Source organism: Lupinus angustifolius, chromosome LG11 (genome assembly GCF_001865875.1).
Source record: "Lupinus angustifolius cultivar Tanjil chromosome LG11, LupAngTanjil_v1.0, whole genome shotgun sequence".
In the NCBI taxonomy this organism is placed as follows: domain Eukaryota; kingdom Viridiplantae; phylum Streptophyta; class Magnoliopsida; order Fabales; family Fabaceae; genus Lupinus; species Lupinus angustifolius.
Window position 1 is genome coordinate 162644 of NC_032019.1, and position 17482 is coordinate 180125.

At 34.2% G+C, this 17482-nt stretch overlaps 4 protein-coding genes and 1 non-coding gene across 7 annotated transcripts; 2 read left to right on the forward strand and 3 right to left on the reverse strand.

Moving 5' to 3' along the window:
* Positions 1227-1298, forward strand: TRNAG-UCC. Its single transcript has one exon. It is a non-coding gene; the product is annotated as a tRNA-Gly (tRNA).
* On the reverse strand, positions 1321-8843 carry LOC109360228 (neutral ceramidase-like). 2 transcript variants are annotated; one of them, XM_019604954.1, is made up of 10 exons: positions 8700-8843; positions 7886-8290; positions 7089-7297; positions 6329-6673; positions 5565-5829; positions 5194-5461; positions 4935-5060; positions 2905-2968; positions 2254-2417; positions 1321-1898 (listed from the first exon to the last, which is right to left on the reverse strand). In XM_019604954.1, exons 2-10 carry the CDS (start codon positions 8206-8208, stop codon positions 1347-1349), a joined length of 2316 nt encoding a protein of 771 aa, XP_019460499.1. In that variant the 5' UTR covers positions 8209-8290; positions 8700-8843; the 3' UTR covers positions 1321-1346. The 2 variants fall into 2 exon arrangements, with proteins under 2 accessions (XP_019460499.1, XP_019460497.1); XM_019604952.1 differs by lacking the exon at positions 2905-2968 and adding an exon at positions 4490-4553.
* On the reverse strand, positions 9310-11454 carry LOC109360232 (probable amino acid permease 7). The gene is made up of 7 exons (XM_019604958.1): positions 11348-11454; positions 11026-11262; positions 10850-10943; positions 10520-10734; positions 10250-10383; positions 9943-10170; positions 9310-9826 (listed from the first exon to the last, which is right to left on the reverse strand). The coding sequence occupies exons 1-7, from the start codon at positions 11424-11426 to the stop codon at positions 9425-9427; spliced, it is 1389 nt and encodes a 462-aa protein (XP_019460503.1). The 5' UTR covers positions 11427-11454; the 3' UTR covers positions 9310-9424.
* Positions 13117-14741, reverse strand: LOC109360236 (BTB/POZ domain-containing protein At1g55760-like). Of its 2 annotated transcripts, XM_019604963.1 has the most exons (4): positions 14348-14741; positions 14080-14198; positions 13715-13852; positions 13117-13618 (listed from the first exon to the last, which is right to left on the reverse strand). In XM_019604963.1, exons 1-4 carry the CDS (start codon positions 14628-14630, stop codon positions 13247-13249), a joined length of 912 nt encoding a protein of 303 aa, XP_019460508.1. In that variant the 5' UTR covers positions 14631-14741; the 3' UTR covers positions 13117-13246. The 2 variants fall into 2 exon arrangements, with proteins under 2 accessions (XP_019460508.1, XP_019460507.1); XM_019604962.1 differs by having other exon boundaries at positions 13117-13852.
* LOC109360237 lies at positions 15851-16731 on the forward strand. Its single transcript, XM_019604964.1, has one exon. The coding sequence runs from the start codon at positions 15948-15950 to the stop codon at positions 16641-16643; it is 696 nt and encodes a 231-aa protein (XP_019460509.1). The 5' UTR covers positions 15851-15947; the 3' UTR covers positions 16644-16731.

Genomic DNA, 17482 nt, shown 5'->3' on the forward strand with positions numbered 1-17482 from the left:
TAATAAATATATATAACATACATATTTAAATATTCCAGAAAATTAAATAAAATAACCACGTTTAATTTTCTATCTCTTTGATTTTATTTTAAAAATTGAGAATATTATAATTATATAATTAAATATATTTTTTATTTATATTATTATTAAAGGAACAACTATGATGTGAATAATTAAAAAAAATGGGTCATAAAATCTCTTTTACTGTGAACCTTTAAATCAATAGACTTAGGTTATGATTCTTCCTCAGAATTTCAAGAATAACATAGTCTTTTATTTTATATGATTCTAATACTTTTTGTGGAATTTCCAACATATTTTTTTGAAGGCCAGATTAATGGCATTTTTATCCCAATTAAAAATGCTATTAATTTATCCAAATTGAAATATTTAGTATATAAAGTGATATATTTTTTTGTAGTGTCGGACAATATTGATTTGTAGCTTTTCATGTAGTTTATAGTTTTTTAACTCATTCAATAAGCTACTAGACATATTTGATAAACAAAAAGGAAATTATAACTTTTGAAGAAATATTGTAATTTGGAAATTAGATTTTCAGAAACTTACTTACTTGAAGCAACTTTTTAAAAATGGGAGGATTCTTTAATAAGTATTCTACTAATTATATTCTTGAATATTTTAATAAATGAGATTAGTTAGACATAGCTAAAAATCCATATCAATTATTTACTATTACATATTACCTCTCATTTTTAGAATAAAACAACAAGTTTGTAACTACATGGTAGTTTTGGGTACTAATTATTGATTTAGTGTAACCTTGGTTTCCACGCTTGATTGAATGAGAAATTAAATGATTGAAGGTAAAACACAGTAACACAGTATTAGTGATGTTTGATTTCCTTTTAAAGTTTTCCAATAAGCGAGCGTGAATTGAGTGTCCCTCAAGTTTGTGCCACTATTATGACCACTACATGGAGTATTACCCATTACCCATCTTATCATCTATAATCCTCTCTCTAAACTCTAAAAGTTTGACACCTTTTTTCAAATCCATTATTAGTTAGGGAATGAACACTAAAAGGGAATTGTGCAAGTACATAGATGTTGGATATGTTAATACAAACACACACAAGTTTTAGCAGACCAGATCATGATTTCATTACCACATAGATTTTGTGTCTCCATAATTAGCAGAGAAGTAGTATAAGAACACATCTTATAATTATTATCCCATCAAAACTTAATAAACAAACATGAATGCGTTTGTAGTCCAACGGTTAGGATAATTGCCTTCCAAGCAATAGACCCGGGTTCGACTCCCGGCAAACGCATAGTGCTTTTTTGGAGTTTGCATAATAATGTATGACTGTATTTTATAGCTATGATACTACTACAAATGCACTTGATGAGCCTGTAAAATGACGAATTGATCCTAACAAGCTCTTTGCAGCACCAAAATGTTTTATTCTGTATACACCAGGACTCACATCCTCTGGGATTCTCCATTCTAAGCTGGCTTTACTATGTGAACTCAGTTTCGAAGGTCTTGACCATATAAACCGCAAGCACCAGTCATCATCATCATAAGCTGGAACCCAACTATCCTTTCCTTCTAGAAACTCCACAAGGGCAAATGTACCTTCAGTCATAAGGTCATTACGAGGGCACGCCGACCAGAACGTAACACTCACCTTCTCACCTTTCTTGAAGGTTGCATTCTTCAGTACATCAACGCTCACATCTCCAAAATTTACACCCAGAGGGGTACCATCCACCACTACCGGTGTTAGTAAACTTATTTGCTGGTTCAGGAGATCTGGTGGTTGTGGACCTCGTTCTACAGGTTGGTCACTGATGAGAGCATTAGCTAGCTTCTTGAACTCTTGAATGTATGCACTCAGTGTGTGTGGACCATACAATGTGGAAGCCCCCTATTAAGTTATAACAACACCAAAACTGAGTTACAATGAATGGCTACATGCACAATCATTTTTTATATGCATAACATTAGTAAAGGGGAGCCTCAATGTAACCATTGAAGTTGTTGCCACGAGATAAGGTCACATGTTTGAGTTGTGAAAACTTCCTCTTGCAAATGGAAGGTAAGCCAGCATAAAGAGCTATCAGAGACTGAAGTAAACATGTATAGGAACAAATATTCTATTCTAGGCCTATGTCTCTAAAAATAAACTTCCATGAAAGTTGTGTTTGCACTTGCTAAAGCAATCTAAAAAAGCTGTGCTGCATGCACGATTCATGTGGCTTTAAACAAGAAATACAACTGACCTCATATCTTTGGACCTGGTACTCTTCGTATGTAGTCACATACTGTGAATATGTATTAGTCAACCCTGCTAAGACAACATGAATGTCGCTACCAAAATCATTGTTACCACTTAACACTGCCTTCACTGCATCACGAAGACGCCTTCCAGCCATTGTTGTAAATTCTGTCAGAATTTAGAAAATTACAACAAGCATGATGCACATAAAGAAATACATAGGTTCAATTGGTTTGTCTCATAAAAATACATATATGCATAAGGAGTACCATGGATTTCCAAAACCATAAAATATAAAGGTGCAGCAACATATTATGATGAAAATTTGGATTTCGTTAAATATTTATACACACATAAGAAAACAAACCAGATGTGATTAACTACAACCAAGACATGGAATTGTAACCATTACTGTAAGAAGCCATAGCAACTAATTATCATCATCTCAATAACAGCTGAACATGTTTGAGTTCTTTTAAGCTTGAAGATGTACAACAACTTGATCCAGGCATGTTCATTTTTCATTAATATTCATTTATATATTACTTCTCATACCACTAAGATCATTGGTAGTTAAACTTAACATTTCAAATTGTGAAGGATAGGAATTCCAACAGCAACATCTTTAATAGGAAACAACAATATGAGGTCATACCTCCTGGTACACTTAGAATAACAAACTGCCCAACTCGGAGGATCTGGATTGGAAGAACTGAGGGCTGCAATGAACATGAGTGAAAAAAGGTCTAGTTAAGTAAAAGTGGTCCTTTTATTAGCACAAATTATATCTATACGGCAGAAAAACAGATGCAGAGAGACTTTCTATATGGAACTTAAGCAGTTGAGCTTCACTCACCAGAAATCAAATAAACACCTTGAAAAAACGTACATCATAAGAACTAGAGAATGCAAACTAGGACTTCAACCCAAACATAAAACAAAAACAAACAAGAATGCACGTCGTAACAATGGTTTGAATTTATTAAAGGAACTAAAATGAAGAAGCCAAGACATTTCATCTTTCAGCAAACATAGAGAACATAACTGAACTGAGCCGGGAAACAATAAATCATAATATTCAGGACAAATGAATAACTTACTGCCCAGTCATATGGTAGCTTCATTTCACCAGTATCAAGCAAGATGGGCTTAGGCTGTTGACAGTTTATTTGTTCCTTGTTTGGCGTTTTAAGTAAGTTGCGGACCAAGTTCCAGAAAGGATTTCCCTGACATGAATTAAAACAAACAGTAAGGATACAACAACAAAGCCTTAAAATAATAAGCATAGACTACCAAAAAGATTTAAGAATGTGAGTTTTAGGATAACGGGTGAGCATGTGGTACAGAACCAGTGATTACCTTATCATCACCCTGCTTAAAATCAAAAGCTCCAGGTCCATCTGTTGTTCCAGCAGCAAATGCAAATCCCATCGCCGCAGGGCATGTCTTGACTACCTCGGAAGCCCCTCCTTTGGAAAGAGTTACCTCATGCTTCGAGAAATCTATGTAGGTATGTCGATAATCAACCTTCCCTTTAATTTGTTCAGATGCTCCATTGAACAGATCAACTGCTTTCCTAAATTGCCTCTCCCCTATAATACGTGTACTTTCAAATTCATCTGGGTAACTGCCACATTAGTTACAGGATGCAATTTAGTAATCATGAAGACTTTGGTAAATTTGCATGAACCAGAGAGAGAGAGAGAAAAGCTGGGCATGCAACGAAGACGCCTTCCAGCCATTGTTGTAAATTCTGTCAGAATTTAGAAAATTACAACAAGCATGATGCACATAAAGAAATACATAGGTTCAATTGGTTTGTCTCATAAAAATACATATATGCATAAGGAGTACCATGGATTTCCAAAACCATAAAATATAAAGGTGCAGCAACATATTATGATGAAAATTTGGATTTCGTTAAATATTTATACACACATAAGAAAACAAACCAGATGTGATTAACTACAACCAAGACATGGAATTGTAACCATTACTGTAAGAAGCCATAGCAACTAATTATCATCATCTCAATAACAGCTGAACATGTTTGAGTTCTTTTAAGCTTGAAGATGTACAACAACTTGATCCAGGCATGTTCATTTTTCATTAATATTCATTTATATATTACTTCTCATACCACTAAGATCATTGGTAGTTAAACTTAACATTTCAAATTGTGAAGGATAGGAATTCCAACAGCAACATCTTTAATAGGAAACAACAATATGAGGTCATACCTCCTGGTACACTTAGAATAACAAACTGCCCAACTCGGAGGATCTGGATTGGAAGAACTGAGGGCTGCAATGAACATGAGTGAAAAAAGGTCTAGTTAAGTAAAAGTGGTCCTTTTATTAGCACAAATTATATCTATACGGCAGAAAAACAGATGCAGAGAGACTTTCTATATGGAACTTAAGCAGTTGAGCTTCACTCACCAGAAATCAAATAAACACCTTGAAAAAACGTACATCATAAGAACTAGAGAATGCAAACTAGGACTTCAACCCAAACATAAAACAAAAACAAACAAGAATGCACGTCGTAACAATGGTTTGAATTTATTAAAGGAACTAAAATGAAGAAGCCAAGACATTTCATCTTTCAGCAAACATAGAGAACATAACTGAACTGAGCCGGGAAACAATAAATCATAATATTCAGGACAAATGAATAACTTACTGCCCAGTCATATGGTAGCTTCATTTCACCAGTATCAAGCAAGATGGGCTTAGGCTGTTGACAGTTTATTTGTTCCTTGTTTGGCGTTTTAAGTAAGTTGCGGACCAAGTTCCAGAAAGGATTTCCCTGACATGAATTAAAACAAACAGTAAGGATACAACAACAAAGCCTTAAAATAATAAGCATAGACTACCAAAAAGATTTAAGAATGTGAGTTTTAGGATAACGGGTGAGCATGTGGTACAGAACCAGTGATTACCTTATCATCACCCTGCTTAAAATCAAAAGCTCCAGGTCCATCTGTTGTTCCAGCAGCAAATGCAAATCCCATCGCCGCAGGGCATGTCTTGACTACCTCGGAAGCCCCTCCTTTGGAAAGAGTTACCTCATGCTTCGAGAAATCTATGTAGGTATGTCGATAATCAACCTTCCCTTTAATTTGTTCAGATGCTCCATTGAACAGATCAACTGCTTTCCTAAATTGCCTCTCCCCTATAATACGTGTACTTTCAAATTCATCTGGGTAACTGCCACATTAGTTACAGGATGCAATTTAGTAATCATGAAGACTTTGGTAAATTTGCATGAACCAGAGAGAGAGAGAGAAAAGCTGGGCATGCAATAAATTACCCAGGTCCACGGCCATAGCATAATTCATTCTTCCCTCCACATGTACTATGATTGAAGTCACAAGGTAGTCCAGTGTCTGTACAAAAAGCTCCAAGTACATTTGGACTAACATCACCACAATTAGATTGACAAAATGCAGATACAAATCTGGGCTTGTCAACCTGACTAAGAGCACCTCTCACGCGTCTAGCAACACTCAAAGTTCTCGATGTTGGTCTACCAGGAGGAGATTGAAATGAGGAAGCAAGTTCCAATAATTCATGGTCTGTACCAATAGATTTTAAGTGAGATTAGAAATATAATTTACTTACTATTATCAGATATCCCCAGTTACTGATGAACTACTTGTATAAACAAAGAAATCATTCATGCATGTTGCACAAGATTACTCAATCAGCCATTGCTAGGATAATTACATCTTAATTAGTATGCAGACAGTTCCAATCAAGTCCAACAATATTAGGACTTTTATGAGGTAAAGAATTGTAAAATTTAGAAGTACCAGATCCAAAGCCATGTAATCAGATGACAATCTAGAACATATATACCAAAGAAAATTGACAGTTAGCAATGTGGTACACACATCATATGCAGCCAAAGAGAAATAGATGGATTTAAGCATCAAAACCACAATAGAGCAACTATATTCAACATTAGTCACCACATAATCATCTTTTTATCTTGTCTCCTAAATCTATATTTGGAAAGAAAATAGTAATTGCATAGATGGAGATATTGCAGCCAAAATCAAAATACAAACTTACGATTATCACTGAGGCTAGGAATTATGTTTGAAATTCTTCGGGGGATGCTATTATCCTCAAACCCAACAGGGTTCATTTTTACAGAATCTTTTCGCTCGAACCAGTCTTCCATAAGTCGTGCAGCAGTACCTTTATTGTCCCCGCTAATTAATGAGTTTGTACGACTCATTGAAGTCCCGTGAGTAGCAAACCAGTTGAAGCTTCCCACAGGACCCTGTTCATCATCAACAAACTTTAAAAGAGTCATTTCTTTATCAACATTATACTTATATTTGCTTCTCTCTGCAGCAGGATTGTTGAGATAACCACTAGGACTTCGATTTACACCAGCATCCAAGAGCTCTCCTGCAAGTTGAAGATAACTAGATTATAACCATGCGATATCACAAAAAGAAGGAAGTAAGTTGCTAACTCGACATAATAGCCGAACTATTTGCCTAACCAACTTGTGCACTTGGTGATCATATTGATTTTGGAAAGCAACAAAAGAGAAGGCCTAAGGTGATTTGGGCATGCAAGAAGAAGACCAATAGAAGCCTGAGTTAGAAGTGTTGATCAGATGGAAGATAGCCAATAATCAGAGGCAGAGGAAGTGAACTTGCTTCCTATAAATCTTCATCTTCTCTAACATGCTCCAACGTTATGCAAAACTACCATAATTAAAAATAAAATTGATGGTATGCATGTGAACTTGCATGCTTGCATCTGTATAAGGGCCTAAAGGAGAAAGGACAGAAGGAATGCAAATTATTTTCCTTACCCTTATTGACAAATATTGATCCTGGGCGGAGGTTTTCATGGGCTTTGACAATGCTTTTCTCAATGCCATCAACGAGGGCATCAAATGACTGGCGCACAAATCCAAGAGATGTTACAATATACACAACGTATTGAAGATAACCCCCAGGACCAGCATGAGTGTGAATTCCACTAATAGCTACATTATTTTCGTTATACAGGTCACTATATCTGTCAAACAAAATAAAGTTATGACCTTAGGCACACAATTAATGAGGAAATAAATTCTTAAATGGAAACATCAGTCACTACAAGCAGAAATTAAAAAAAATCTCCTTTACATCCAATCTACCATAGTTTCTACAAGTTTGGAAAAGGCGTTTTAACATTTCCACCGTCTTTGATATATACAAAAATAAGTTGTTTCGAGTATAATGTGACATGTTTGGCAAGCCTGATTAAATTAAAGAAACCAGTTTTATGAAAGAAAAACATATTTTTTAACGAAGCTTGAAGTTTCAATCTCATTTTAAAAAGCTGTTAGATTATTTTGTAACCGACTGCGTCCTTTTCATTTCGCCCCTGCAAAGCTTACTACAAAACAAAAATTATTAACCTATACAAAGAAATTCATACACTTTTTGCAATTCACTACGTAGAAGTGGTTTTTTACATAACTCAAACGAAACAAATATCTTAAAATCACTTTTGAGCAAACATATCCAAACATAAAACTACTTCTATTATAATCAATTTAAACAATAATGAATTATGCACTTTAGCAGCTAATTCAAAGACATTCTTAGTCATGATTGGTACCTTGCTTTGAGCCTCTCGAGTACTTTGATAGTCACAAGTTGTGAAGCCATACAAGCATCAAGATTCACAAACACTACCCGGTTACCATGTGGTTCGGCAACAATGAAAGCCCGAGACCGCAGCCTTAAGTGAACACCAGATGCAACTTGTTCTGTGTTAGCATAACCCATCATGTTGACATCAGCTGCAGGACCCGTTATATCATAGCTTCCAAGACCAATCAAGTAATCAGAATTGGAATATACAACACCACTCTTCAAGAGTAGTAGAAGCAGCAAAAGGGTGCAGACTCGCATGAAATGAGGAACTGTAGGGAACTCCATCACAGCCAAATTCAAAGCAAAAAGATCAACTTTATTTCTTCAAGCTTAGTCAGTTCTTGTCATTTCCCTTCACAGACCACACCTACAAAAAGATTCCAGTTATACAAAAATGAAAAACCATAAATTGAAATCTCAGAACTTCCTATGCATTATTAACAAAAAATTCCGATTTTTCAATCAACCATGGCGACGAAATTATTACAATTATTTTGACTTTTTTTTACAAGCTTAGCCAGTTCTTCTATTTTTCCTTCACAAATAAATCACACATGCGAAGATTTCAGTTATAAAATATAAGCCATAAATAGGAAATTCAGAACTCCCAATGCATGATTAAATAAGAATGAAATCCAATTTGATAACCAATAATAGAAAACAGAGTTAAAAAAATAACAATATTTGAGATGAAGACATGGAATAAGTAGAAGAAAAGAACTTATTAGATGGCAAAAGAAATTGTGACGATCTAGATGTAAAGTTGCGATCTTTACATGAGATGAGTGATGGGTTGCAAAGAAGTGAAGTGACCTCTGAAATAGAGTAAAAGGGAAAAACAGAAGAAGCAGAGAGAGAGAGAGAGAGAGAGAGAGAGAGAGAGGTTGTGGAGGAATCCAATCCCCAATTTGTCTTTGAATGGATCACCCAATAATAATCATTAAATCACCCATTTATAGATTAACAATTACTTAACATTCATTACAGATTATATCCATAAAAATATATGATTAATTGGTGATATATGAAAGAGTAGTATTTTAAAATATGATTAGGTGTTTCAAAAAAATGTAAGATTGTTGAAACAATCTAAGATTGTTGAAGCAAGACATGTCAACGTGTTTAAGAAACAACTTCCTCCACTTAAACCAAGACACATGTTTATAATTTTGATTATCCAGCTATATATGTTTATAATTTTGTACAAAAACATATACAGTGTTCATAGGAAGAATCAAGATGAGTTTACAAAATGAAAAGGAGCCCATGTAGAATTGTTTCATTTTTTAATCTCAACATAACTTTTTGCTTCTGTATAGAGTCGTTCAAGTAACATTACACTTACTCTACTAGTATAGGAGTTATGAACCAAGCAGAATTATTCCATGTCCAACACCTTATTCACTTTAAGCCATTACACCCCACATAACTGCCTACCCATGCTAACTCTCAAGTCTCAACAGTAATAGTAATAGAACTGCATACCATGCATATACACATTTCAGCCAAGTTTCTGGCTTATGATTCCTTCAATTGATCCAATGAGGCCCATTACAGACAAAAGAAAGCAAACAAGGCTAAATGTCTTAAGAACAATCCATTTACTAGACCAAGCTTCAATTTTCTCCTGCACAAAGTACATCTCTACTGGGAAATATATAGCCAGTGGCCAAAAGCTTAAGGCTCCTAGCACTCCAATTACTTGATTGAAGTAAGGAAATAGAATTCCAAGTCCAGTTGTAGAAATTACATAGGCTGTTCTGAAACATATCCTGAAAGAATTTAGCTCAAAAGCTGGTAATAGAGGCAATTTCAACTGGTAGAGATTATTAACAAAGCCATTGTTGGGGTATTTTTTTGAACACCATCTGTCAACACCACCATATATTGGCTGACAGAAAATCTGATGAAAAGATGACATAGAACAATATAATCAGGAAGCATGATAAGACACTAAAAGAATACAGTCACTAGTAACAAGAGCATGTAGATATATAGTAACAATTTCACTGCAGGTACCTGATAACATCCCACCAATTGAAGAATGATGCAAACATTAGCCAAGTCAATGAGCCAGTAAGGCTCATAAAACCCAAACCCTGTCAAGAGATTTCCAGGTGTTTGATCTCCAAAAGCTGCATATCCAAAGCTTCCACAACAGAGGTAGAAGAATGTCACAATGGACATAGCAATCAAGGAGGCCTTTTTCATGGTCTTGTTTTCTGGTGGAGGTGACTTAATAGTGTCCTTTCCTCAAAATAAATAATAAAGATAAATACATAAAGAAATTATATGGATTCACTTTGTATATAGTAAGAAGGGGTACCTGTATTTCAAGGAGGATGACCGTGTATGGATAGGCAAAGGCAACATCACCAAGTGCTTGGAAGACTAACCATATTTTGTCTGCAGGATTTGAAGCTGCTACTCCTCTAACACTTCCCTTAATTCTTCCATTTTCTACATGTGCAATGCAACCATGAGTCTTTTCATCCATTTCATTCTTTGCAAATACAATAATAAAGTCTCTCTATCTTCATACACATATCACATATCTAAAAATTCCATAACTTTTGTACCATTTAATAAACCTTACTTATCACTGTTGCTATGCCAAGTCCTAGTTCAATAAATGAGTATGTGAGGGAAGCTAAGGCTGCAGTAGCTGAAATCCATGCCATGTTGTGGAGATCTGGTATAAATGAGAGTATGACTTGAACAAGTCCAAACAGTATCATATACACTGTATCCCCATGATTACAAAGAGCTTCATGTCCTTCTTTGTGATAGCAATTTGATTTGAAAATGGCCCTGTATTTGTATAAAGACCACCATGCATGCATATATGGTTAGAACATGTATGTATTCTCTGTAATATATAGCATAAACACATGTTAAGATGGGTGAATAAGAAAATGAATCTGACGTGATGCTGGCAGCAGATGTAATAACAAAGGCCACAGTACAGCCATATAAGCTTGCATTTACCAGCAGCCCACATATGATTTGCCTTGTCTCACCTAATTTAACATACATAATATGCATTAATAATAGTATTCCATTACATATATATATAGTTAAGTAAAGTGATGAGGAACTAACCTAGGTAGAGGTTGACAGCAGCAGCATAGGAGGAGTTCCTGATGTGGCCATATTGAGGATGAGGGAATCTATAACAGTCAGAAAGAAGGTTTGATGAAAGAATGGTAGTAAGTGCAAAGAGTAGAATGCACAATATACCACCAACCCAACCAAGCTGTGCCATAGACCATGCTAGAGATAGCACTCCTGCTCCTAACACACCAGTTATTATATGTGCTGATGCACTCCATACGTTACCTACTTCACATCACACCAGTTACTATATATATATATATTTCTACTTCAAATCAATATATAGTAAGTAGTAGCAATCATCACTGACCTGTTCTCTTAGAAGGCTCTGCTGAATGGTTGAAGGGAGATAAGCTTTGATTCAAGGAAGATTGGTCAATTGCTTCCATACCCGTTTCTTAAATTATTCCTTCAATGTTCAAAGTTGGTTAGTTAATCACCAACCACTATGAGGGGAAGAGTTATAAGTAATGGAAAGTTGGAAACTATGGGGGTAGTGTTGGATGTTTGAATCAACCTCTCTTTGCATTCTCACTAGTTAGTGCAAATCAATACTTGAACACACCCTCCTTTCATTTATATACGTGGATCGACAATACATAAATATTCATAATGTGACAAATTCATACATAATGTGACAAATTATAATGAATGAGAGAAGTAGATAGAGCCCACCCAATGCCACTTCTTTTCCGATAGTTATTTCTTTCAAATTAGGCCACTTGCATTTATTGTTTTTAAATAAAATATACTCAAATAAATATGCAACATAATCAATATTAATGATAATTAAATAAAATTGGTTCATAGTTAAATATAATATATGTACAGCACCTACAAATAACCAATAAAAATATATGTACAACCTACGTTTATTAGTTACTCTTCCTTGTTATTCGTCTCTTTGCTAAAAGAGAATTCCTATTTACTTGTACATTAGAATTTAAATAACGTTAATAAGTAATTTCCACTTCCCCTTATTTTTACTTATTTCATTCTTACTTTGCTAAGTTATAACCGTCACGTCGATATGTTAGTTCAAGTGGGTACATGTTTGATTTCCTTAAGTAAGATTTTGGGTTCGAGTCTTGTGGATAAAAAAAATATCCGTTGGGAGAGTTAGCCCCACATAGTTCCCAACTCGGATAAGATTATCTCCAATCCGAGGAAACATATGGGAAACCAAAAAAAAGCTCATCAAAGTTAAGAAAGTTTTCATGTTTCTACGGGCGATAGTGCTTATAATTTTTTTAAACATATTCATGAATGAAATCTTGAAATGGGAAACATAATTTAAACTCAAGTTTTGATGGAAGATGAACTGAATTGTTATTAGTTAGATCAACTTTAGTTGGTCTTTTGATTTTTTTAATATCTAGTCACTCAATAATTTTAATAAGTTGCATTATATAAATAATGTTTATACCTTTTCAATCTTATAAACAACAATACCACCACATTACTTTTATTTTTCTTACTAAAAAAAACTTCTTCAACCATTTCTTCTCAAAATAATAAATGATATCCGCCTTCAACCGCCTAAATGCCTAATTGCATTGTTTTTTTTGTATTTAAAAGTAAAAAAATAATAATCAAATCAAACTGATTTGTCAATAAATTAATTAGAAAACAATCAATCAATATATAGTAAATGCTTATCACCTACATTGATGAGACTCTTTTGGTATACACCTCTTACCTATATTGATTAATTTAAAATGTAAAATATCACTTAGTTATATAAAAGATTTGTATTCAATCAATTTAATTCCTCAAAGTTTAGGTTCAACAACTAAATCTCTTTAAGCACCATGTAATATAACTGTATACTGTTCAGCAAGTGTGTTGTTAGAACTTAGAAGCATTATTTGTATAATTTAACAATGCAATATCCACTGATGAGACGGGGATTAACTATCTCCAGACATATCCTAAAGTCTGTGAAGTAAAAATAGACAAAATTATGAACTATTTAGCTCTTTTACTGCTATGGCACTGCATAATTGTATGAGGAAGGATAAAATGATATGCAGAAATAAAGAATACCTTCTGGTTTATACAGCTCGTACTAAATAGATATGTACATTGAAATCACCAATCCAATTAAAACAATTACAATAATGAACACAAACCTGGGCAACAGATATTGAAACAATCTTACTTTTTGTGTAGGTTTAAGAACATCTATGTCTTTGAAGTTTGAAGATCTTCAGAGTCCTTGGCAGGCATCAAGAACTTGATGGAAGAGTTGAGAAATCAAATCCCTGTGTGCACTTTGCAAGAAGGCAGTGAAATCATGTTGAATGTAAAATATTTTACCAAATTTGACAAGATATTGCATGCAGCCAAGCTTGAGGTTTGGTAATTGATATAACCATGCATGTTGGAGCCTGTCAAGTACATTGTTTTCATCAATATCTTGTAAAAGACTCTCATGGCATGCCTCTCTCAAGTCACATATATCATACTTATCAGCTGCATGAAGAAGAGCCAGCCTATGCATCATAAACTCTTCATGTTTTAGGTTCCCATAAAGATAATATAGAAATGCTTGGCAAGCTTCAATTGGCATGTCTGAGATGTTTATGGTAGAAAGATCCTTCTCCATAAGATTATATGAGAACATGCTGCGGAAAACGGGTGACCGTGCAGCAAGAACAGCACGGTGAGCTCCTATGCTTCCATCACAAGCATGTATTGTGATGTCTGTGTGGATTCCTTCTGTTAGCATTCGCCCAAGAGACTCCAGATTTGCGGCATTTGATCTTTGCAGCATAGATCTGTTAGGCCAGATAGAGAAAGGGTCTCCTCCACCCTGTATTAAAAGAAGTGGCCATTAAGGTAAGTCAAGTAATTCTAGAAAGCCTTTAGAGTACTAGCAGTTCCTTAAATAACAGCATCTATGATTCTAGAGTAATGCTCAGACTATACAAGAACCTATGTGATTTTCCTTCAAGAAAGAACAAAGTGTATAACCTTGTGCCTCAGTAATTATTATATGGAATCAATACTAGAGAGGTAAGGATATGTGTATGTATGTACTTTTGGGCATGAAATCTTCAAATCCAGGAACTCAATGTCAATAATGAATTTCCCAGGTAGTGGAGTTTCAATTAGCCAAACAAAGTCTTCAGTGTTGCTGAGCAATTTCTCTCTTGTTTCTGCATCACAGTGATACAAAAAAGTAATATGTTAACACCACAAATAAACTAGCTTATGAACTAGTAGAAATAAGTCTTTTTACAGAACAATTGGATTATTTCAACAAGAGAAGTGAAAGAAAGAATATAAAACAGAGAATTGTGGTAACCTGAATGAGCCAAGGATTTGTGATCTCCAGCAGAACTAAGCAGGCGAATGATGAAAGATGCAATAGGGAGATTATGTTTGGATATTTGTGGGTATAATTTAATACATGAAACTCTGTTCCTCTCCACTGATAAATACCAATTCCAAATGGATATGTTGAAAGGATCGGATTTGCGGTAAGTGCATGAAGGGAAGTTGAGAATTTTCCATTGGGCGAAACGAGAAATGGTTTCAACTCTGTACATAGAATCAACCAAATCGGTGTTGTTGTTGTTGTTGTTCATATTAGTTGTTACTGTATTGATGATGGTCAACTAGTGTGTGTTTGTGTGTTTGAGCTTGAATGGTGTCATGGTAGCGACACATAACATATTAGTTGCTTACATTGTTGAACATTTCCTATGTTGTGTGTTGTAATGCTATTGCTGTCTAACATTTCTTTTTATATATTCATCCTTTTCAACTTTTACATCTATTATAAAGTCTAAACCTCTCTATATCAAACCTTTGCCATTCATCAAAAACATATTTAATTTCATTCAAAATTCAACAAATTATAATGTCATGATCTCACTTTGTTTTGTGTTTTTTACTCTCCCATCAGATTGACTTTTAAGGGGAAAACCCAACTCTAATTTTATGTGCTTCTGATGCAAAGTATCTATATCCCTTGGAAATTTGAGATATCTCAACATGTTTTTGGAACAAGACATTTTTTATAATATGCCATTAAAGGGGTATCAGTTACAACATCAATTTTTCTATGTTGATTTCAGTAGCATTATGATATTGTTGATTCTTTAAATGTATCTACTAAAATGGTACAGAAATAATAAAAATAGTTAATTATTAAACTTTTAATTTAAATCTATTTTTTTCAATTAACTATAAAAGATAATATATTGAGTAGTATACTTTTTAGAAGAACAAATATGTTTTGGCAAAAATGGTTCACTTTTTACATCTTAGATATTGACACTCATCTTAAATATTAACCAATGATTCACTTATTTCTTAAGATAATTGAGTAAATTGCTTAGTTTTTGTACCTTTTCCTTTATCTATGGATTCTATATGTTGCAACAAGTGGAGAAATGGCTCACTTATTATAGCTTAGATATTAACACCCTTCTTGTTCTTGATTTGGTCTGGGTAAAATGGAGTTTTTACAACAAAATAGTTGAGTAGTAATGAATGGTGCACCACTTTTGAAGTTTGTGTTGCATATTAAGAAATAACACTATGGTGGTAATAACTATATGTAGGTATGATCCAAGCCCATGGTCAAATTGACTATTTTCACAAACATGCACCATTTGACAAAGTCTAAATCATTGGAAACTTACACAAACTTAACGAATAAGCAATAAAAAAAGGTGAGGGCTCTCTTGATTGCACTCACTCTTTAGGACTTTCACAAGCACTGCTACATAACAAAAGCACCAATATTCAAATCCATACACCCACCTTTTCCCAATACCCATAACAGAAAAAACTCTGATTGATTCAATTAATAAAAGTTTCTTTCCTTAATCCATTACCCTATCTTTAGAATAAATAAAACTCTTCATATCCCTCTCTTCCTCATCAGCTACTCCAAAATGTTATCCCTCCCACCTCCACCCTCATCAAAGCAACATAGTACTCAACTATCTTTGGACATAGAAGCACATAATTTTGTTACAAACAAGTCAAGTAGGACACTAACACTTAGGCAACCTACACCTGAAAAGACCAACCCAATCATATGGTGTGCTGCAGTGTTGTGCCTCATATTCAGCCTTTTACTTATCTTCTCTGGAGTTGTAACTTTAATCTTCTACCTTGCCATCAAACCAAAAAATCCCATATTTGACATTCCAAATGCAACCCTCAATATGGTACACTTTGACTCAACACAGTACTTCAATGGTGACTTCACTCTCCTCACAAATTTCTCCAACCCCAACAGAAGAATTGATATAAAGTTGGAGTCTTTGGATATTGTGCTTTTATTCTCAGAAAGAATCATATCATCACAGTCAATGAAGCCTTTTACTCAGAAGGCAAGGAAAAGCAGGTTGCAAACAGTGAACTTGATATCTAGCTTGATGTTTTTGCCTCAAGATGTTAGTGTGAAACTTCAAAGGCAGGTGCAAAATAACAAGGTGGTGTACAACGTAAGAGGAACATTTAAGGTTAGAGTGAATCTTGGTCTCATTCATTGGTCTTATTGGTTGCATAGTAGATGCCAGATAGAGATGACTGCTCCTCCAACTGCTGTTCTAATATCAAGACAATGCATAACAAAAAGATGAAACTTCAGGGTACACTTTTTCTGTGCTTCTTTACTGCTTTCAACTCTATTATTAGGATTTTATAGTCTATATGAATGTTATGTGAAATGAAAAATTATCAGAAAATACCATTTGATTTGATTTTTTCTTTTTAAGTTTGCAGATATAAACTGAAGTGGAGGGTGCAAATTATTTTGATCCAATAGTAACAATTTTGGTATCAATTAGGTGTGTCTTTTCCTGAGTAGGCTGATATCTTCCATGGATCCACTATAGCAAGCATTCAATGGAATCCATGTCAAATTTCGCACTACAAAAACTTTACCATAAACTAAATGACCTTTTTCTAAGTTTGGAGTGCCAGTGCCACACCAGATACACTAATCTCCTTCAATATATATGTTATAGTTTCATTATTTGTAAATTTTAATTTCACAATTGAATCTATTCCACTTAACTATTTAATTTTACATATGCACATATCTCAATAATGTCTCTCAACCTTTTTAAAAAAAAGTTAATAATGTCTCAAAAAATCAAGGGATGTCTATATAATTTCTGATTGCAAAATACTTTTTCACATAAATACAATGACAGTGTAAACTTTAAAGAAACAATGACTATAGTAATAACATATTTTTAAATATAGTTTGGTCTAATTTCTGATTGCAAGATACATCCAAAAGGGCTTGACATGGATGAGGTATCAACTGAAATTTCAAAGTGTACATTTATAATTTATTGGGTCAGCATTTGGTGTAAAAATCATATCTTAATATAGAATCTTGAAAGAAGATCACACTTAAAATTAGTTTAATGACATATAGTTCACTGACAGGCCAGTATATAAAGCATATGAA